This window comes from Falco punctatus, assembly GCF_963210335.1.
Source record: "Falco punctatus genome assembly, chromosome: 9".
NCBI lineage: Eukaryota > Metazoa > Chordata > Aves > Falconiformes > Falconidae > Falco > Falco punctatus.
Window position 1 is genome coordinate 50,549,985 of NC_137589.1, and position 22,918 is coordinate 50,572,902.

The 22,918-nt window shown below is 45.9% G+C and overlaps 2 protein-coding genes across 2 annotated transcripts in view; both read right to left on the reverse strand.

Moving 5' to 3' along the window:
- TNFSF15 (TNF superfamily member 15) overlaps positions 1 to 10,015 on the reverse strand; it is a 52,284-nt gene extending 42,269 nt beyond the window's left edge. The window contains exon 1 of the mRNA XM_080402308.1: positions 511 to 10,015. The gene's annotated coding sequence lies outside the window, so the exon portion shown is untranslated. The remainder of the gene's footprint in view (positions 1 to 510) is intronic.
- Positions 10,016 to 10,151: 136 nt separating this feature from the next.
- The window catches only part of TNFSF8 (TNF superfamily member 8), a 33,475-nt gene continuing 20,708 nt past the window's right edge, over positions 10,152 to 22,918 (reverse strand). Inside the window, exons 3-4 of the mRNA XM_080402309.1 lie at positions 16,634 to 16,705; positions 10,152 to 16,084 (exon numbers count right to left, since the gene is read on the reverse strand). Of these exons, the coding sequence (XP_080258435.1) occupies positions 15,687 to 16,084; positions 16,634 to 16,705 (470 nt within the window). The 3' untranslated portion in view covers positions 10,152 to 15,686. The remainder of the gene's footprint in view (positions 16,085 to 16,633; positions 16,706 to 22,918) is intronic.

Below are 22,918 nucleotides of genomic sequence, written 5' to 3' on the forward strand. Positions count from 1 at the left end.
TTATGGTTGAAAGCCTACATTCAGTTTTCCTATTTTGCTGATGAAGCAGAGCCTAGGGAGGAGGGGCAACCCTGTTTATTTTATAAAGGTCTTCAGCCATGATGGAAGAATTCCCAAGGAGGAGAGGAAAATTCCAGAAATATGACCAAGCTTTATGTCCTTGCACTATTATTCACATTTCCAGTGAAAAATACCTACTTCTACCTCTATACAAGGTTTGCATAAAGACACAGCTGGGAAAAAAAGAAAAACAAAATTAATCTGGAAGCCCACGCATGTGACCACATGGGATGAAAGTCCCATTGCTTGTCTCAACACACCCTCTGCAAAGTGTTTCCTTCCCTCCACCGTGGCCTGGGGGGGGAAGAGAAGGCCACCTCCACGCAGAGAAACTGCGCTGCATCTTCTTGACAAACAAGGCACCGAGGAACGACGTGGGCGTTGCAGCTGCCGGGAGCTTTGTATCTGCCAAAGCAAAAAGGTATTTAAAATAAACTGCTTTCCACATACCTGTGCTTGGAAGGAATGCAGCGAGAGATAACATTCTCCGTAATCCTGGCAGGGTGATGCTGTTCATTTGGTCCAGGGAGGGTAAAAGACCAAAATCCAGGGGAGATGAATTCAGACTCATGCTCTCTGGGCAGCTGGCGGTGTCATCAAGTTTGTGGCAATGCCGGTAAGATATGAGCGCCTGATCCCAATCCAGCAAAATAAGTGGAGGGTGTTCTACAGCTTCTGACAGAGAGTTGGCTTGGGCCTCGTTACACCAAATTAGGTGTGGATGACAAAACAAGACAGTTTCTTTATATCTTGACAAAAGTTGGGAGGAGTGTGGCCAGCAGACCAAGGGGCATTGTTGCACCCTCCGGTTTGGAGAGAGTGAGACTGTACCTGGAATACGGTGCCCATTTTTGGCTCAGGAGAAAAGAAGAGAGAACAGGATATTTCAGTTAGAAGGTACCTACAAGGATCATCCTGTCCAACTGACTGACCTCTTCAGGACTGACTAAAATTTAAAGCAAATTACTAAGGGCATTGTCCAAATGCCTGTTAAACACTGACAGGCACGGGCCGTCGACCACCTGTCTAGAAAACCTGTTCCCGTGTTGTTTGACCACGCTCTGTAAAGAAGTGCTTCCTAATGGCAAGTCTAAACGTGCCATGATGCAGCTTTGAACAGTTCCCATGTCCTATCAGCATACCAGGGAGAAAAGATCAGCACCTCCTTCTCCGCTTCCTATGGGGACTGCACAGATTCTCAGGGTCCGGGGCAACATGAACTGCAGGGACAGGTTCAGTAAACTAGGCTTACTGATAATATATATTATTATGCCCAGGAACCGTTCACAGCCATCAGTTGCACTTTAGAAACTTGATGATGGATGTTAGGATGACCTTGTTTACTCAGATGGTGGTACAGCACAGGAACAGGCCATCAGAGACGTGCCTGAGTCCCTTCCCTGGGAAGCTGGCAGGACTTGGCTAGAGAAGGCCATGGCCAACCTGACCTAGTGCCAGTGATAGTCTTTGAGCAGGAGGGTGGGCTAGACATCCCCAAAGATCTGGTTCAGCCGCATACATATAGATATATATAACATTCTTCCAGCCAAGTTGATGTTATTAATAATCATCTAAATAGCACTGTTGTAGTATCAAGTTTTTTGCATCTCAGACACTGTGCAAAGTGAAAAACAGTCCTTGGTTATGCCACCAAATTCCTGGTATTTCCTGCACTAAATTCCTCCGGCTTTCGTCAGCTTAATTGTCAGAAGTGACCTGCAAAACAGTGCTTTTTCGACACACATGTTTATTGGTTTGGGATAGCTCCAGTTATCGTTGCAGAGAAGTTTATATACTGGATAACTTGCTTTAGCTGGTATTTTCTAGGGAGAGGTTTTGGTGTCTTTTGAGATATATCTGCAATGATAACAATTGCTCAGTGTAAGAGGGGAGATGGCTACATGCCATTAAGAGAGAGCAAGGATGAGAATGAAGCAATACCGGTTAACAGGGTAGGCAGCGATATGCAACATTATACACGTCACTGTTTCATTTTTCTAATTCTGAAATGATGACCATAAGTAGAAATGGAGAAAGCAGAAGGAACAGCAACAGCAGCTGCCATGAGTCACCAGGAACACGGGTTTAGTGGAGCCCTGCCTGCACAGCTTGCTAGCAGAGCAGCAGAGACCCTTTGGTAGATGCAGAGGACCACCAGGGGCCAAATGAGGCCTTTGATAGTGCCCTGGGCCACAGTGGCTGAGAAGGCACGATGTACCTCACCCTCCTTTTGACCTCTTTTGGGTCAAGAGAGATATTCGCTGTGTCGCTACTGAGCTACATGTAGACCGTGCACAGCCTTCCCCAAGGGTGGTACAGGTCCAAGGAAGAAAGAGGCTTCACCTAACATGTGGGCTGCATGGTGGCAACTGGACTTCCCTGCCATAGGAGCCCACATGCCAGATACGGCTGGCAGAGCAGCCCAGGCACAAGAGAGTGAGGACCTGCAAGGATCCCAGGACAGATGTGGAAATGGGTTGTCACCAACAGCACAGTGGAGCTGTAGGAGAAGGAGGTTCACTGGGGCAGGGGAACCCCAGTCCTACCCACAGTGCTTCCAGATCTGTGGTTACCCACAAATCAAGGTCCCTTCTGCAGGAAAGCAAGCGTGGAAAAGGCTGGTCATTTCTGGCAGCTCAAGCAGGGGCACTAGGGTCAGGTGAGGCAGCAAAACCCACGTCTATAGAGCTGAAATACCCTTTTGCTTTTCCCCCTAATTTTTGGTGGGTGCAGTGTGAGGACATGCTGAGCTATGTCACACTGCTTAGGAAGGATCTGGACCCCAGGGCTGTGTAAAGGCATTTATTTAAATATGTTTAGCCTTTGTTTTCTTAAAGTTTTTCTCTCAAAATCCCATCTTCCCTTCCTGCCAAAAAAGGCTAATTGTTTGCTGGATTGGCCCAAGTCCTGGAATCATTCAAATCCCTGGCAAGATCCCATTCATTTTGCAGTATCTGGTAGTGCCTGATCAAATGTCGTCTTTCTGATTAAAGAGCCCAATGCCTGTGTGTTGCAGAAAGAGACCAAGAGCAGCAGAAAGCATGTGCAGGGCTCTTAATGTGCACAGATCAGATTTAGGAACAAATGAAAGAAAGTATGAAGGGAAATGTAATAGGACCTTGAGGTCTTGCACTGACGTTAGTGAAAATATTAACGTAAAACAATGTCAAGTGGGCTGTTGGCTATTCCTCTGCATCTTTGATTAAAGCAAAGATTCTTCTTAATTTAACTTTTCAAGCCCTTTGTAAAGAGAAGGTGTTTCAGGGCACTGTGGCGGTGGTGGTGGAAGGCAGCAGGCTTGTCTAAACACATGTGAAATGGGAATGAGCAAGATCTGCACCGTGAGGGCGTCACCATGCTCTTAAAACATTACGTAAGTTGTTTTGTTTGATCTTGAGCAAGAAGCCAGGCGTAAAAAGGGAGTGTGAAAACTGTAAGGCAAATTGTTTTAGCTCCTGGGCTTGAGGTCTTCCCTCGGATGCTTCTTACCCCACTTCCTTCGTAATGGTGCTCCTTGCCCAATTTCTGAATGAAGTGGCTAAGATGGTATCATTGCCTCAGTCCGTCACAGAATAAAGCCTGAAAAAGAGTGCACACGTTTAACCAACCTACTAGCAGGCTGAATAGCGATCATTGGCTCACGTCTCATAAGGTACACTCATTCTCTACTCACTTTTTGCTTTAAGTGGAGTAGCACCTGGTCACGTCAAACGTTACTGTAGCCTTCTTCAGTGCCTGCACTCAAATGCATTTTCTGCTTGCACAAGAATTGGTCATTGGCCTCTTTCCATCGCTGAGATGATCCGGGATGTCGGACAGATTCGCAGTGTTCTCTCCCGCATGGTGTGCAAGTCGCCACAAAAGCCTTGCTGTTGAATTGCGATGGGCTCTGACCGTGATAGAATGTCTATAGAATCACTGCTCAGTGGTCTACCTTGAGTGATTTCCTCGCATTCCTCACCAAAATGCTTCACTGTATGAATCAGAGCCTGGATTTTTCGTTGGTTTGTCTGGAAACTTACAGGTCCTCTTTTAGAGGCTTGCACTGGTAAATAAAGATTTGCCACTTAACCCTGGGGCTCCATTTGACCCACTGCGCCTGTTGACGCGTACAGGGGACAGGGTGCAAAAAACTCTTTCCTTGCCACTGTGGAGAGCCACAACAGTGATAGGAGAAATGCCAGCAGTCCCCGAGAAATTCTCTGGGTGGTGGCATCTGCCTTACCAGGGGTAGGGAAAGGCACAGCTCTAGGGGTTTCCCCTCCTCACCATGGCCTTGGTATGTCCAGACCTGACTAATGCAGATCGGTTTGTTTGACTTCATCAGTGCCTCGCCACAAACAAACAGTGTGCTGAGCTTGTGTGGCAGCTGAGAACCATCTAGGCAAGGTGCTCTTCTAGACTGGGCTTCAGCCTGAGCTGGGGTGGCTTTGCACGGTGCTGGGGCACCAGCTGGGGGGACTGGGACTCCGTGTGAGGGATGGTAACAACCCACATGGGTCTCGAGCTGGGCAACTGTGCTGGATGCCTGCTGACTGTGAAGGGAGGGGTGCCTTTCCTTTTGCGTAATAAAAAGGAAAAGCAAAGAGCGAGGAAAGTAATAAAAGTAATGTTTGTAATGAAGCATATGAATAAATGCATAAATGTGGTTTGCAAGGTTTAGGACATTCAGTTGTTCCAGGGGAAGTTGATGAGAGTCTTCTTAGTGCTTATGATTGCTTATGACTTGTGATTAAATGTTCTTAATGTTTTCTAGAAGATAATTAGAAGACGATTTGAATGACTTTCCATTATATGATACAGATAATTATTTTCCAGCATAAGGTTAGATTTTTTGACCCATTCTTTCTATCTCATTGCATTGAGTCCCAGCTTCTGATACCCCACATGTCAAGATTAAATTATTTCAAGCAAACTGAAATATTTTGAATATCAGAAATCACAATTAAATAGCAACACTTTAACCAGAGGAATGCACTCCAATTAAACTTTCAGCCTAAGAAAAATAGTAGACAGTAGCAGAATTAAACTTCTTTCTATACGAAACTTTTCCTTATGATTTGTTCTTTGGAAGACATATCTTTATTTGTGGTTGAAGTGCATAATCTGATATGTGATGTACGGTTGAAATGTCTCCGGATTATCTTAAGTCTAAACTGCCATGCTGGATTGGTTCTGTTTTCATATTCTAGTATCTGGATTGTGATCAGGGATGCTGTGTGAACTGCCTTACATCATTTTCATCTCAGGGGCTGTATCCCATGGGGGTCATTTGTACCTGTGCAATAATGAAAACTTGACTTTTAAAGTGTCTTCTACAAATGCATCTGTCATTGTTATATGTTTCTCTGTTGACATCGTTGCTGTAATTTTGAAGCATCTATCTGATGATACAGAGCTAAAGTAATGTTAGGTACGTTTCATTGTGGATCAGGAAACAAACCTCACACAGGATAGGGGCAAATGTTTTTTCATAGATGATAGCTCATTTTGTGCAAATGCTTTTGGAGAATGGGGGATGCAGGGATACACCTCAAGTGGGGCTTGTGAAAATGGAGACAGCCTGAAATGGTTGCATTTGACTTGCCAGAGCTTGCAGAGGGTGCATTTACACACTGGATGTGGATTTTGACTGGATCCTGAGTCCAGCTTTGCTGTCCCATGCTGTCAGTGCATGGTCTGAGAAAAAAACTGAAACAAGCAGCAGGATACAGTGTAAGACTTGGTAAAGGGATGGGAAGGAAAAGCAAGCCTTAACTTGGGCCAGGAAAACACCTGCCTAGAGGTGAGCCTGGCCAGCCACACTGCCTGCCTTGTAGCAGCATCACTGGTCCCCGAATCCTTCCTGGGATGGCCAGGTATGGGATGTGTCACACCCTGACCCCCGCCCCCATGGGTTGTACCAGTAGCATCCAACACTGGCATTGCCCAATGCCAGCACCATGCCCAAGACAAACCTTGCCCTTGGGTGGGTGTAGGCACAGCCAGACTGACTCAGTGGCAGAGGTGGGAATGCCTGGGAATACGGTATTTTTAACAAGCTGCTATTCAAACGTCAGTGATTTTCTAAGTTGTGCATTCACTGATTTGGACTCCTTGGAAAAACCCAGCCAAAATCCATCCCGAGCTCTGGCAAGTTAAATGATCATTCTTTTCAACTTGCAAAAAAAATTTTCTTCTTTCTTTAACTCCCACAAGAGTTTCTCCCAAGAAGAGGAAGCAGGCAGCTGTGTCCTGTCGCCCTTCTACTAAAGAGTTTCTGGCTGCCTCCATTTTTGAGACAGGGTACGTCAGCTGCGTGACGCTCCCCGAGCAGCCGGAGAGGAAGGCAGCAGAGACTGTAGCTGGCACAAAGCAGGGCAGTGCCAGAGAGAAATGTACTCGAGGGAAGGGGAAGCTCTGGTCAATACCTTGCACTTCGCGCCTTTCTGTGTGGTGAAAGAAAATAGCAAAGCAAAAGCCTAGCATGCATTTTTCAGGGTTTTCTTTGTTTTTAAGAAAGGAGTAAGATCCTGATGTCAAGAAGACAGTGAGGCATAGCTGGAAATTAAGTATGTGAAGGAGGGCAAGTACTCTTGGTGCCGCTTAGCTGACATGCTGTTCCAGGTGCTCTTCCAAGGGGATGCTTTGCAAAATTCAGAAGGAGTGGGTACTGCCTCCTTTGGGGAGTTACACAGCAATGGCTTTTTCCAGAAGACTACACCAACTACAGACTGTAGATGCTGAATCTGGGTTGAAAATCATTCCCATGTGTTGCAAGTATTTCCAGCTCTCCAGGACTTTCTCCAGAGCTTCTCCCATCACCTTCAAAACCCATAACCAAATAACTGAAACCCATTTACTAGACCTCTGATACAGGGCTGAGGCATTCTGGTTCCCCTGGGGGAAATCAGCAGGTTTCACACCACCAGCCCTTCCAGCAGAGTTTTATTGCGCCACCCCGAGCCGTGGCTCCCAGTTTTGCTCTTCCACACTCAGCTCCTTGCTTAGTGCTTTGCGGATTCTCAGCAGTAACCTGTTATTAGCAAGGAGGCATCTACTCTGCAGAAAAAGGAGAGGGGCATCCCAGCAGGATGCTATCAGCCATGATAAATTCCTTGCAATTCACTGACAGAGATGTGAGCAGTTAGGCTGGTGGTGGTGGTAACCGGGAGCGTAGCATCGGGCATTGGGGCTGGGGGCACTTGTCTGCCAGAGGGGACCTGGCACAGGGCTTTGCAGCCACATCCTCCTACCTCTGGGAAGAGCCAGGTCCTCTGGATGTTTTGTGTTAGTGTCTTGGTCTTTCTGTGGTTTTGACTAGAAATTCCAGCTTGGTCTTAACAACTTCTGCTGACATGCATTTTGGTGAAACTGGTACTTTCCAGAAAAAGAGAGAAAAAATGTGGCTTTGTTGAAAAATTCACAGCTTGTACTTTCTGGGACATTGGTTTTCCTTGTGGGGCTAAGCCCTGCAAGCCTTGGGAAAAAAGTGTGTGTGTGTGTGTGAAATTTACTGATTTTTATTTCTTTTATGTGATATTCCCTTTTGCCTTCAACATAATCGGTTCATTTTGATTCTCTGGTCGGCAATTGCTAATGCAGAGTTGAGAAACAAATCTTTTTCTTCCTCTTTGGAGCCTGTTTCAGAAAATATCCCCAGCATTATGAAGATATGAGTTGATGTATTCAGTAATACAGGTCCCCATCAAACAGGGATGCATATCCTATCTGAGTAGGCTCAGAATATTTTAGAATCCTGTAGTATAAATGAACCGTAGCATAGGAACTTCTAAAAACCATTAAGGAAAAAAAATTCCTTGCTGTTAGAAGCTAGAATTTTTGCTAATGAACAGGAGTGGATTTGAATTTTATTTCCTGGATTTTGTACTGTTGTTGAACACATTAATTTTGCCCATTTGACAGGATTTGGGGTGTATGGTAAACAGATAGTTTCCAGGAAACGTTTACAGTCTGTAAAACCAGATTAGCTGAATTATCTCACAAGTTGAGTTACAGCTCCCTGCATTTACCCGCTTTCCTTTGTTATCATGGATGGCTCAGATGGCAAGAGGAGAGAAAACATGAGAAATGGACTGTAAATAAAACAAAATTAGCTATGATACTTTGAGTGAGGGATGCGTGAGTAATTTCTGCTTTGGGAACACAATAACTAACCAAAGCCAGGCAGCAGTGTCTCACTCTGATATAAAGGGTCCAAACCAAAAACCAGCAGAAAGATCTGTTCCACTCCCCACCCCACCCCACCCCCCGCCTGACATTTCTGAATAGTTGGTCTGTGGTTATTGCTTTTGAGGAATTTTGTGAATTACAAGATTTTTGTGTGATCTTTAAGAGTGATGACTTGTTGGTATACATACAGCATGTTAAAAATAATTGAAAAATCCCGTGTCAGAGGTTCAGGTGATCTCCATGGTTGCTGTGGGATGGGGCAGTGCATGGGGACGGGCCGCTGGGGGTGCCAGGGTAGAGGGTTTTCGTTTTGACTCAAGCCACCAAGTTTTGCCTTCCTCTGCAATACATACACTGGTTTACCTCACCTTTCAAAAAGTATCAGTCTTCTAGCTGGCAGTGCCCCTAATGAAATATATCCTCGATAATTAATAACATCCTAGTGAATCTGCTACAATAAATTGTATTTTTGTTTCATTACAGACTTATTGATGGTAAAACTCAGACCAGTAAAACAAAAAACTCAAAGCTTTTGAATTGTACATGGCATATACGTTATGGGATGGTTTATTTTCTAATTTCTTTTACAATATCTTTCACAAAATCTTTTCCAATAAGGAAGTGACTTTGTCTTACCTGCACAGAATTTAATATAAGAGGACTTGTAGAACGACTCGTGTCTGTTGTGTTTTCTCATCCAACTTATAGTTGCTGCAGTTTTTTCTATTAGTTTTATTTAATTAAAAAAAAGAAAATCAGCTTAAGAATTTTTTTTTACTTTTGGCATTTCAATTCCTGCTGTCCTTTGAGCAACTTTACATAATATCTAAACAAAATGCATGCTGAAATCCTTGTTGCTTATGGAGTTTTACAGACTTTAAATTGAAATTATTTGGAGCTTACAACCCCCTAATCTGTATGGTAATCAAGGATCAAAATCTCAGGAAAAGCTTAAGTGACTCATTAAAAATATTGATGCTAGATAAACTTATGTTACTGAATTGTTTGTATGATGCCATGACCCAGAATTGCTCAGGCACCTAAACACTTGCATTCTGTCTGCACCTGCTTAAAAATACTCAAGCATTTAAGTGGCCACATATTATTAGAGCCTCTTGATGGCTGTAATTAAACACCTGCCTGAAGTGAGGTTTACACTGAAGTGTTCCTCTGAATCAGAGCAAAAGTACTGAGCACTTTCCAGGACTGAATTCCAGGACTTTAATTACTGTTCAGCTAAAATGTTTACATCATTAGATCTTCATACAGACTTTATTCTCATCTGAGAAAAACAAAAACCTTCCAAGCACTGAAAGATCCTACTAACTTTCTGCAAACTTCTCTGCACCTGTGAAATGCAGCTGTTACAGTGTCAGGGCCAGACCTGTCTCTCATCACTACCCTGTAACATCAGGAGTACTGGGATCCTTTCAGTCGTCTTTACTGGGATGCCACTGACTCAAGACAAGCCTGGAGTCAGATCCAGCCTCTTGGTCCAGTAATTTGCTGCACAACCTCATCCCGCTGCTGCAGGTCTGAGCTGTGCATCAGGGGACCAGTCACCCAGCACCCATTCACTCCAAGGTGTATTTCAGCTCACAACGTATTTAAAGCAGCCAAAATGTCATAAGCTTTTCCCTGGCCTTCGGCCTCTAGTCAGTAAAAGGCCAACTAGACCCGTGCATGCGTGTTACTGCAGGTGTTACAGGGGTCTGTGCTCCTGGAGAAGGGCAAATGCTCACTGCAGCCCCCTTCCCCCTGGGTGGTTCAGAGGGATGCTGTGGACGAGCATCAGGTGAACTTGCCCATAAAAAGTCCTGCATCATGTTTGGCTGCAGGATCAGGTCTGTAGCGGATCTACTTGTACACACGCTCTGTGATGTGTCTGGCAATGATTAAAGACACAGTCACCCCTGTGCTATGAATCAGATGTGTTTATTCAGGAAAACACCCATGCCCCCAATATTTAAACTGCAATAATTAACATAGAACAATTTCATTTTACATGATATAATTACTTGGACATTTAATATGTGTCTATTGCTAAAGCCCCCAGTGAACTGTCTCACAACACAGTCAGGTTTATACATCAAAAAAAACCCCTTTAAATATAAAGGCTCTGCTATACTGCACACAATTCTGCTTGCCAGAGGCAAAAGTTCTGCTCTTCTACCACTGTCAAGCTTGAGGAACTTGGTTGAAGCCCCTGGAATTACATTCATATAAAGTATTAAAATAAAGCGTAAAGTTCTCCTTTTTAAGCATTAAACTTAGTCTTCCTCTAAAGCATAAACTGTAAAAATACCTATTTTCAGATCATTGCATCTGCCAATATTCACTCACGTCCTTGGAGCACTCATGTAACTATTCAAGCAGGTGGGTTTTTTCCCCCCAGTTCTTCATGCTTCTTTGGTTTCTTTCCTTCCCCCCCCACCTTCCCCCCGCCCTTTATTTGCTTTTCCCCATCTATTTTATGCAGAGAGGAAAACAGAAGAAAAGATAGGAAGAAGCAGATTAAGAGAAAAGAAAAAAAAAAAGGAAATTAAAAATACGTAAACTGAAGGAATAAAAAAGTCTGTCAAATATTTACTAACCGGTTGTAGATGGCAAAACCCAGTCACTTCAAAATCTAAGTACCGAATTGGTGCCTAATTCCACAATGTTGCTCTCCCTCTGTTAGTTCTGGACAAGTCTAAGCAATAGGTGCTTGTGGGAATGAAGATGACCTAAGCAGGCAAATCTTATTCTTTTGCATCCATAAATCTAACAGCTTGCTCAGCTGGCATTTACGTTTCACCTTACAGACTTATTCTTCTAGAGAGCCGTGGGCTTTCCGTGAGCCACACACAGCCTCCAAGCACAGGCAGCACTCTGGGAAGCTGTAGAAAGTGTCCATAAATTATCAATCCACAGCTGAAATAATCTTTTCTGTGTCTTGCACTGATGGAGACTGAGGACGCGGTGAGTGGACTGAGTGAAGACTCACCCAGCTGTTGCTGGTGTCTTATCTAGGCAGCTATTTTGGGTGCTCTGACTCATCTCCTGGCAGTTCTTGCTTCACGCTCGCTATAGAGGGAAATAGGGAGCCTAAATTCAGATGCTGTGGACATGTCTGAAGGGAAATGGTGTACAAGTACTGCAGCATACGGCGCCCTAGGAAACACTGATGACTTCACCCATCCTGTACCACATTCTCGTCTTACCAGAGGAGGGTGGCTGCTGCCTGCATTGAGCCCTGTGCAGCCCAGAGGGATGCTGAGTGTGGAGGGGCTGAAGGCTCCAGCCCCGATGCGAATGGTGGCTCTGGGGGCTCAGTACGTGAATTTCAGAATATGCCGTGCTGTCCTTGTTTGGTCTCTACCCTCCTCCACCCCAAATCTTCAAGCTCCTGGGATCAGTACTGAAAGGAGAAATCAGGAATTTGAACCACTTCAGCCGAGCATCCCTGAGGGGGAGAGGGGAGCAGGGGGTCATGGCTGCAGAATGCACTTTTCCAAAACATTTTTCCAAGACTGTATCGTCACAGCCCATCATACTTTCTTGAAGCTGAGCCTATTATAACCATAAAAAGCTGAGGCTGGAAAAGGTTTTGAGGTCACTCAGTGTAACGCTTGCTATCACAAGTGTTGCTCATCATAATTTGCGTTTTTACAGTTATTCCTCTTACAGAAGCTGCCTTTGAGGTTTTCTCTTGCTGTCTCTCACCGAACACAAGCTGTATCACTTCCAGTTTTTAAAGACCTGTGAGCAAGGCCCAGTTAGAGGTCCCCAAAAGCAATGGCTTTTTATTTATTTTGCTTTTCGGCTGGTTATTTGTGTTGAGTAGGGCCTTTCTTTCTTCGACTTCAGGATAGGGTGTTCCAAAAAAATAGAGCTGTTTGTAGTTTTTGCATCTAAGAACATTACAAAGAACAATAATATTCATTTAAGAGCACAAGCAAGTGGCCAAGGATTTTGCAGAATGCTGTTTGCTCTCCAAAGGAATCCAGGTGTGCAGTCAGGTAGTTACCTTGCAGAAGTGCACTGTTGATGTAAGTGGGATCTTTAAAATAGGATTGCTGGATGTTTTTAGGTAGCACCCAGCCCCTGGTTGGCCCATGGCACGGTAAAGGGTTTCTCTCTAAGCGACTGTGTTATTGCCTCCCTGTGGGAAGTGCTGAAAAAAATAAAATGAAGCAAAACCAGAAGTGAAGTGAATGCAAAACTCCCTCAGTCAGCACTTGCATAGCCTCCGTCTGTGTCAGATGAGCTGTGACCTAACTGTCATATCTGAGCTTTGAGGAGTTTGGCTGAGGCCAGTTTGGTGGGAACTGTCATCAGGCCTTGTGAAGTCTGATTAGAATCCTGGTTTCAAAGTCTTCACAGCTTTGGTGAAGTTCAGATCCAACTCTGTTATCTCTGACAGTGAACTTTATCTGGTTTTGGTTTGCTGTCCCAGATGAGCTTGGATGGAAGTGAATTGCATTGTCCTGAGTTCTATTTAACTCTCTATTCACATTTTCTGTAGCAATGAACAACCAGAATTAAGCCAATAATAGGCACTTTCGCCTATCAACCAAGAGTATGAATAATGGCACGTATTAACTCCCATAGGCGCTGCAGAAAGCAGTTTAAGGGGACAAGTTTTTCAGTGTCTGAGAAGGGTCAAGAACTCTCAGCAGAGCAACCTGGCTTGTGAGATTGCTGATGCTGCTTGTTTCTGGCGAAGTCAGCCCAGAGCGTACGTGCAAGACGCTGCAGGTTGGCCACGGTGGAGGACGAGAGGAGGAATTTTCAACATTTTTCTGTGATTTCAGTGCTTTCTGCAGTGCTCCCTTCTCCTGGACTGAGCCCTGCGGTGGGGAACCAGGGCAGGGTCCGTAGGTCTGCGATGCTCCTCGGGAGGGTGAGGACCCTCCTGCAGAAAAGCTCGTATGCTGCCAGCCCATCGGGGAGGCTGAGGCGTGGGAACAGGCTGTTCCCCAAGGGGAATTGCTGATGGTGTTGCTGAAAAGATGCGGCATTGTGTGAAGGATCAGCCTGGACTTTTTTTTTTTTTTTTTTTTTTTTTTGGCACAGGGTTGTTGTCAATAATGACCTGCTTCAAAAAACTAATAAGTGAAGGAAAAAAGGCTGAAAGAGTGAAGGGACTTGGAGCCCACTGGAAAGCATGGAGGATGCTGCTTGGCTCAAGGCCTTGTTTCAGTGAAAGCTATTTAACATTTTTATAACTGATGGCAAAATTGCACACTATTAATGGGCTCTCTTTATGCCTATAATTTATTCCTGTTTCTCAGAGGCAACAGAGTAGAGGCCAGATTGCTTTATCCTGTGGTATTAAAAAGCCTGGGGCTGAGAAGCTTAGCACTGCTTTGTCAGGATTTTCTCCATCTGGCAAAATAATAGAATAAAATCATCCTATGCAGAGAGCTGCTTTATTTTTTTAAAGAATGGTCTTTCTCTTTCAATTCAAAGCCTTCAGAAAAGGTGGCGAGGAGTGTGTGCGAGTGGTGGTATGTGTGAGTAAATGTATATTTTCATTCATCAGCTGCCTCTTCTATATTCAGAACCTATGATGCCTGACTGCCTGGCTTGCTTAAACTTCTCTGGGCATGAGTCGTGTGTATCGAGGTGGAGGCAGATAGAGATTAAAAACCCTATTCAGAGACATGAGATATTTATAGGATCCAGAGAGGTGAGGAGATCCCAGTGAAGGTTACAATGTCATAGGCAGGGTAAGCTGACTCCTATTAAAAAAGAAAAAAATCTTTAAGGAGAAAAGAAAGAAAGCATGGATTTAGTTTTCTTCTTTCTTTTTTTTTTTTTTTCCCCCTCAACCATTAATAGCAAAAGGAATTTTTGTTTTCAGCCATGTTTATCCAAGCAGAAAGCCGGTATCTCTAGCAATGAATTGAACCAATTCCTCATGACTCTTTGAAAGGTTCTTGTGCATTTTGAAGTCACCTGATCAATGGACGAAACCTCACCAGTATGTACCATTGGTTTCTGGTGATGTAACACAAGTAACAGACTACTGCTATTAGGAGTATTTTGAATGTGCTTACACAAACTAAGCTATATCAGCTGAAAACATCAGCTAAGCCTGAATAATAAAACACTGAGTTTCTGAAGCCAGAAATAAGATCCGTGACTAAATGTTTTGATGTGAACAGTTCACCCAGCTCTAGTCATGTAAAGGACAGAAGGTACAGGTACACAAGAGGAAAAACTTGAAAAGAAGTGAAAATACACCTTAGCAGGATCTCAGGGATGAAGGGAAAGGAGGAAAGAGTAAACTGGTACCAGCCTTTGGAAAGTTTTGGTCCCTTCCCGTCCCATACTGTAAGAATTAAATTTCCAATAAATGCCTGTGTTACTGCAGTTCATAGAATAAGAGGGCCTGAGGTTACTCTTTTATCCTTCATTATCTAAGCCTTTGAGTAAACTGAAGCAGCTCAGATCACATCATCCTCTGGACTGCCCAAGCACCGCAGCTCTCAGCCGAGGGCCAGGTCTGAGGTTAGCTTAGGGAAACTCTGGACCTCAGATCTAAATCTTGGATTTTCAGGGAGTGCAGGTGTTAGAAGTGTATTTACACACAGTGTGGTCTGCTGCCGTGCAGGGAACTGTCAAACAGGCAGGGCAGGATTCAAGGAAAATGTGTGATAATGAACTTTGTTATGTGGATGGATTTGCAACTAGGTTACTATTTTAATATTTGTTACAAAAAGGTCTAGAAACCTCAGGTGAGAACAGAGGCTGTGCACTGTGCATAGACAAAATCTCTGCTCCAAAGAGCTTAATGTTTAAATAGAAAAGATGGGTAAGTAGTGAAAAGGAAGACACTTGGAAGTAAATTGCATAAAGTCTATAGCAGAATGCAGCACAGAAATATCCCGTAAGTTCCATATCTCCTACGTCCTGCCCCAGAGTTTTAGCTACCAGCCTGAGAGTCAATAATTTCATCATCTTTGCTTTTGTCCAGTCTATCCATAAACCTACCCCAGAGCTGCAGTTGCACACTCTTGTTGTAAAGAAAGCCTTGGTTACAAGCTTTGACTGTAGCTTTTTGCAAAAAACACTTAAAAATACTAGTCCATAGAATTCAGTTTGAAAGATTTCCCCATCTCCTGAGCACAGGCACCTTGCCAGCGGTCCACAGGCTAAAAAGTATTCTTCCTCTGATCTGCTTACGTTTTAATCTGTGTTTACACAGTGCTGTTTTGAGGAACCATCGGCAGGTCTGGGGTTATATGCTGGATAGTCCAACAACAGTGCTGCCCTGAGCCAAACCAGAGGAATCTGTCGGGTGTGGGTCTTGGAGTGGTTTAGGTTTTGTTCTGGGATGCTCACAAAGTTCCTTGTTTACCTTAGTGACCAGGTAAAATAGGAGATTCAAAACAAGGTGTTGCTGAGGAAAAGCTGTTGTTCAGGGAAAGGTGACTTTGGGCAGCAGTGGGAAGCCAGAGAGCTGCTCACATTTTGTCTCTGTACCTCAAGACCCCGAGAACGTTTTCATTGGGAAGGGAAATTTCATTCAAGAATCTAGGATGGTTAAGTGTTACTGATATTCGGTCCTCCGCCTTCAAGTATGTCAAATGGAGCTGGAACAAGGTCTTGAAAGTCTTTTCTTGGCACGTTTCTGACGCGCACCATGTGGTTAACGTTTGCCTGTGGACCTTGTTGTTCACCAGGAGCTCTATCTTCAGGTCGGTGGGGCTGTTAGAACAGCTGGAGAAATGAAAGTTCAAGTTCCAATAGATCAAGTAGAGGCCTTGTTTCCTGATCACCAGCTCTTCTCTCTTGCACTGGATGTCCTCACAAACACCCTTCTCGACCAAGCTCAGTTTTGACCTGTTGACTGGACTGGACACTAGAAAGGAAAGGAAACATGTTTAACAATGAGCCGCGGGGCTCTCGTGACCTGACTTCAGCCTTCTGTGGGGCGGCCGTGAGTTTCCTGGGAAATGGAGGGGCCTGGGCAGTGGTTTTACTGCAGGAAGCTCAAGAAAATGCCCCGGCCAGGCGGCTGGGATTCACACATGGAAGCCGGGTGTTAAAAGTTCCAAGGACTTACACAGCCCTTGGGAAACCCAAGGCAGGGGGGTGGGGTGAAAATGGGTTTCTGTAATATTGGAAGGGAAATAATGGAGGTGTATATTCGTGTGTTTGTGTGCAGAAGGTTTATCTTTATTTTTTCTGATCAAGTTTAGATAAAGAAATTTTATGTGATCAGATAGGGGGTTTACCAAATACACCCACATTTCAGGAAAGCTAAAGATTTTGTTCCTATAAAATGCCCATCTGGTCAGAAAGCTGTTAGCCACTGAAACCAGTTTGGGTGACATGAACAGCCTGCTCTTCAGCCAGCTCTGCAGCCTCGCTCCACCGGCTTTTGCCCTCTATGGGGCTCCCCACTGACCTCTCATGTACGCAGCCGCTCTCTTGGTCGGGACATTCTGTAGGATTCTTAAATAATCTTCGGAGGTGTTCCCTGAAGGAAACAACAGATTAGGTGACCAGTCCTGATTTTTTTTTTTTTTTTTGTACTGCAAAACACTGTCAGCATTTGGCACCTCGTTTATTTGCTCTAACTGTGTTATGGACAAGCTCCATAGTGGCAGCTCCAACGCGACAAGCAGCAGTGGCTAGAACAGCACGTAGGAGACTTGGTTCTTACTCTTGGCTGATAACATCTGACCTGCACAGGGAATCACGTAACTTGACCGGTAAATTTTAAACTGGTGAAAGCTCTGGTGGATTGCAGCTATCAGTGCGAAAAATGGTGTTTCTTATTCTTCTTACAAATCGATTCTATGTGCAGGTAAGCAGAATTTAACCACGTTATTTGTACGGTGCAATTACAGAAAGCAGCTTTTAAACATTGAACTGGAACGTACTCCTGAAAACGGCTCTTTGGGTGCTTTTGAGACGCCGCTCTGTTCTCTCGCGGGTGAAGTGTGGATGCCGCCGGGACTTTAGGCGAGGTTGTTGGTTGCTCGGACCCCAAGGCTGCCTGCTAGTGGGGCCGGCACAGCCCTGCGCAGCTTCCTCCCAGCCCGGGGCGGGGGGTGCCCGCAGTGCCGGGGACTGTCCCCCAGGGCCGGGCGCCGCCGGGGAGGCTGCGGGGCTGCCCCGCCGCAGGGCGCCCGGGGCCACGCGGGGACGGCGCCCTCCCACGGCCGCGCCCGGCACTGCGGGGCTTCGCATCCCGGCACCGCATCCCTGTGTCCCAGCCCCTGCATCCCGGCACCGCATCCCGGTGTCCCAGCCGCTGCAGCCCAGTACCGCACCGCTGTGTCCTAGCCCCTGCATCCCGGCACTGCATCCCCGTGTCCCAGCCCCTGCAGCCCAGTACCGCACCGCTGTGTCCTAGCCCCTGCATCCCAGTACTGCAGTCCAGTGTCCCAACCCCTGCATCCTGGCACTGCACCACCGTGTCCCAGCCCCTGCATCCCGGCACCGCATCCCGGTGTCCCAGCCGCTGCAGCCCAGTACCGCACCGCTGTGTCCTAGCCCCTGCATCCCGGCACTGCATCCCGGTGTCCCAGCCCCTGCAGCCCAGTACCGCACCGCTGTGTCCTAGCCCCTGCATCCCAGTACTGCAGTCCAGTGTCCCAACCCCTGCATCCTGGCACTGCACCACCGTGTCCCAGGCCCTGCATCCCAGTGTCCCAGGCCCTGCATCTCAGTACTGCACCCTTGTGTCCCAGCCCCTGCATCCCAGTACCACATCCCTGCATCCCACTACTGCAGCTCGGTATCCCAGCCCCTGCATCCTGGCACTGCACCGCTGTATCCCAGCCCTGCATCCCAATGTCCCAGGCCCTGCATCTTAGTACTGCACCCCTATGTCCCAGCCCCTGCATCCCAGTACTGCAGCCCGGTATCCCAGTCCCTGCATTCCGGCACTGCATCCTGGTATCCAAGCCCCTGCATCCTGGCACTGCATCCCAGTGTCCCAGCTGCCACATCCCAGCACTGCATCCTGCTGTTTCAGCTCCTGCATCCCAGCATCATATCCCTGTGTCCCAGCCCTCACATCCCTGTATCGCATCCTTGCATCCTGGTGTCCCAGCTCCCACCCACATCCAGGCACCACATCTCAGTGCCCCAGTCCCTGCATCCAGTTACTACATCCCGATGTCCCAGCTCCTGCATCCTGGACCCTGCACCCTACCACCCCCCCTTCCATTTCACCTCCTTTCCAGCCACATTTCACCTTCCCATCTGCTCTGTGTAAGATTTTCCACTTCTAGCCTCACTGGCCATTCAGTGCGTGTCACTGACTGTTCCTCCATTATTTTGGGGTTGTACAAAGCAGAGCTTGTACCTCCCTGTGCAGCCCACGTATGGACACAGGGACAAGATACAGACTCAGGAAAATAGTGTAGGATATCCCAGTGGCTGCAACCAGACAGATGAATGGTATTTCTCCTTCCCTTGGCTCTCCTTTACATCTCCTGGCCCTGCTGCAGCTGGGGAAGGGATGCGTAGCAGCTCAGGTGGGAGACTGGGAATTTCCTGTGTTTTATTTAACAGCTGAATACCAGGAATAGAGTATGAAGGAGTTTCAGTAAAGCCTTACCAATAAATACTCCCCTCTCCCTGGGTACACAGATCACCTAAGTTTTCCTGTGAGTCAGTTTATAAAATTGGTGTAAGTCACACACCCTAAAAGAGTCTCTGAAGGACCAGTTAACACACTAAACTAAGTTCTGCTAAATCTTGATGCTATTACTTGACATCAGATGACATATTTCTTGTTCTTTCCATGAACAACGAATCTACTAAATGCAGTGGGACAAGCATCTTAAGTTTCATAGGATTCCTGAAACTAAGGGTACAAACCAGAGATTCAAACCTCCAGTCTCTGTGGTATCTGCATGGCCTGGTTTTGAAGACCTACTTGGTCAGGAGGATGGATAAATCAGGGGGAAGCTGGTCCTACACACAAGGGCCCCCCCCCACCCCACCCCCACCCCCCCGTTGCTGATCTCTAACACTGCACCCATTGCACTCATTTGGAGAAAGGAGGCTGTGGGTATCTTGAAAGAATTGCAATCTGTCTTTCATTACAGTAGTTTCAACACTTTTGAGGGAAGCAGGTGCCCACTGCACTCCAAGAATGAGTAAGGCATGTATCAAAGTCCCTTGCCCATGCTGGAAATCCCCAAAGAAAAACCAAAGCCTGCTTTCCTGATGTTAATGTAATGTTTTAGTGAGTGCACAGACACTACAGAGATGTGGAGAAATGGCACAGGATAGGAGAAAACCCTTCTGGCCCTTCTTTCAGACTAAAGCTGTTAGGGGAGCAGCAACAGGCACTGGTGATGCATAGTCAGCATCCTGAGCCCACCGGTATTACAAGTGTCCTGCAAGAAGGGACAGTATTTTTGCAGAAACTCCATGCCATTTCGGGGGTTTACCCTAGAAAGCAGAAAATCCCCTGCTGCTCTGGCAGACTTTGGAAGCTGGCTGGCACGGCCAGTCTGGTGCTGCCGGGGGACATGAGCTGCCTCGGGATGTTCATGGCATCTCTCTAGATCTACCCCTCACTGACCCAGCTGCATTTTACATTTCCAAAGCTGTAGTTATGTTTATTGGTGTCAGCAAGTTTTATGTGTGGTGTGTGTGTTTAAACCATTTATTTGGTGACATCAGCTGTGTTTGTGAGAAGGCAAGTTATGGGGAAAAAAATGGTTTTATAGAGATGTTTCCGGTTCTCGCTCTGCTGAGGCAGCTTGTAACTGTTTTCTATTTTTATTTCTCAAGTTGATTCTTTTATCTGAAATATTTCAGTGCAAGCCAGGAGGGACTGAAATTACTACAGTTTCGGGACTGATCGATGGATATGTTCAATCACATCGCCTAATTGGCTTTGCACTAGGAACAGTGTAAAGCAGAAGTAATCCCACTGAAGTCAATAGGATTATATGAGCTTAAAAATACTGTGAGAAGGAGGGGAAGAAAGCATGTTTGGGACTAAGGACCAAGGAGACCACACTGGTTTCGTGGTCTGCTGTGATGCATGGATGCTGTAGATCAGGCTGTTCTAAGGAAGCCTGCTGATAAGGAGGGAGTCTTGGTAGGAAGCTGTTTAGGGTATTTTGTTGTGAAGAAGCTATTAAGAGAGAATACACTTTTGTCCTCCTGACAAAAATCCTTTTAACATAGGATGAGCATCCCGAGGGTGCAGCCCTGAGGAAAAGGGCCAGACTCTTTCCGTGAGCTTAATGCAGCTTTTCCCCACTGAGCCAAAGGGGGGGCACCACAGGACTGTGAGATGGGACTCAGAGGAGCTGCAGCCTCGCTGACGCTCCCATGATTTCCACCTGCGTTGCCAAATGGAAAGAGTCTCATTGAAATGCAATAGGCCTCTGTCCAGCCAGGAGGAACACACGGGCTTTGGGACACGTGGACATATGGGCTGCTGCCTGCCTCATCCAAGGCGGTGTGACTCTGCCTGGGAAACTCTCCACACTGCTGGCTGCCTCAGTTTCCCCACCCAAGATGGGTATAACGGGAGCACAGGCAAAGGGCACTAAAACCAAAATCTGAAAGCGGCATGCCAGATACCAAAGCATTGCTACCCAGGCATGGAAAGCCCCTCAAATAGGGTTTCTGAAGTTTCTCCTATTACCAGTCATCTCTTGCAGCTAGATGCCTCTGAAGCGTGTGTGGCATTGCAGCTCACTGGAGGCTGAGCGTGGACAGGCACAAGAGCAGGTCAAAACCCTGAATTTGTTTTATGAAGTAAAGAAGTACAGGCAGGCAACAAACAGCTTTCAATTCCCGCGTACCCCGCACCGATTTAAGTGCTTATACAATTAAGCAAGGTGATTTCATACGTCTCTGTCAGCATGCTGGCGCTAGCAGAACTGCAGAACTTGCCTAATTCTATTTCTCAGCAGCCACGCTCTGAAGTCACTGTAGCTATCTTTAACTCTCTCCTTCCAGCTTCGTGTCCTGCTAAGAGCTGCCAGCTGGCGCTGATGGACAGTCCCAGCTGAGTCATGCTGTGACAAGTGCCACAAGAGGACAAGTGACGTCCTCTCCTGGGCTCAGTGGCGGAGCTGGGCTCTGCTGGTAGCTGTGCCTGTCACACATGCACCAGGGTCTTTGGTTCTTGAGAACCCAAGGGCTGTCGCTCTGGCCCTGTGCGTTTGAAGGGGACAGAACTCAGCTGCCAATTTTACCTCCTTCTGAAAGTACTAACTTTAGAAGCATCCCTTTCTTTCCTCCAGATGTAGGAACCTCTTATGAACTCATCACTGCATACCTGGCTACTGCAAAACTTGCAGAGCTTAAGGCCAAAGCTATTTAAGTCTCTAGCCTGCTTGTCAGCATGGCACAGGTCACAAAATTTCACATATAGGTTCATGGAAGATCTAACATTCAGTATTTTGTAGCAATACCAATCATCTCATTGTTAATTAAATAAGCAACCAGCCCCCATTATGACTGACTGGAATCTGTCTAGCTGCAGTTTCCTCCGGATGCTTACCTAGGAGGATGCTCGTGTGCTCTTTCTAGCATTTGCAAGCCCAGGCTTGCCAATTTTTTTTTTTTTTTTTTTTTTTTTTTAACGGAGAAACACAGCTCATCTGCCCCGACCTCCCAAGGGCAGACAGGACCTTTTACAGTTTCACATACACGTGCATGAACACATACATGTACTGAAGCTGAGAAGGCAAATATCTATATGGTCTAAAGGTGAGATATCCGTTTCTGAAGAACCAACCATCATGGGATTTGTGACTGACAACCCAGCAGCATCTTTAGTGTTGCACAGGGACAACTCCAGGCTGGAGGAGACCAGATTGAGTTGCAGAGGACCAGACTGCACTCAGAGGTATTGCTGCAAATCTGGAAAGGCTTGTTTGCTTCACTGGCTTCAGCCCCATTTACTCTAGGGCAGCAGGGACGTGAATGTCGCCTGTATTATACTAATTTCTCAGAATCAGATTTTTATTTGAGAACCTATTTCCCTTGCAAATGTGAATGGGGTGTTGGATTTCCTTTCCTGGTCTGTCCATCAGCTGCTAATAGATCTTACTGCCAGACAAATATATCTATAAATAGTGTGTGTGAGCACAGATATCTACCCGCAGGTTTTTCCTTTTATAAATGAGAAGAGATTTTGGTATCATGTCTTTGCAGTTCGAAATAAGAAGAAAAGCCTTCAGTTCAGGGTGACAACATTTATGGGGAGATGAGGTTTGGAGAGGATGACAAGGAGGTGATGAGGGCTGAACCTCTCCAGATGTTGGCAGGTCATAAATTTCTCTGTGACATAGCTTTCCCTCTAAAATACGAACCTAACAATACCTCTTTGGCCCATACTAATATATAATTTGATATTTATGAAATGTGGATGAATTTCTGCAGAGAAGTATTTCCACAGACAGTTAGTTCATGAGGAATTTAATTTTTTCCCCCTATTGCTCAGGCATTCTACTGACAATGGCACAGAAGCTTTGAGGAGACTAGCACTGGTTTTCTTACAAACATTTAATTAGCTGACATTGCATTGCTCTCAGCCACTGCCTATGGAGTCCTGCAAACCCATCGAGGACTGGCAGCTGAGTCAGGAATGTCAGCCTTCTATCAATCTGCTTTACTGCCCACTGATGTGTAGCTAATAATAGAACATATTCTCATTGGAAATCTAAATTAAATCATCGTGATTTTTCTGCTTTAATAT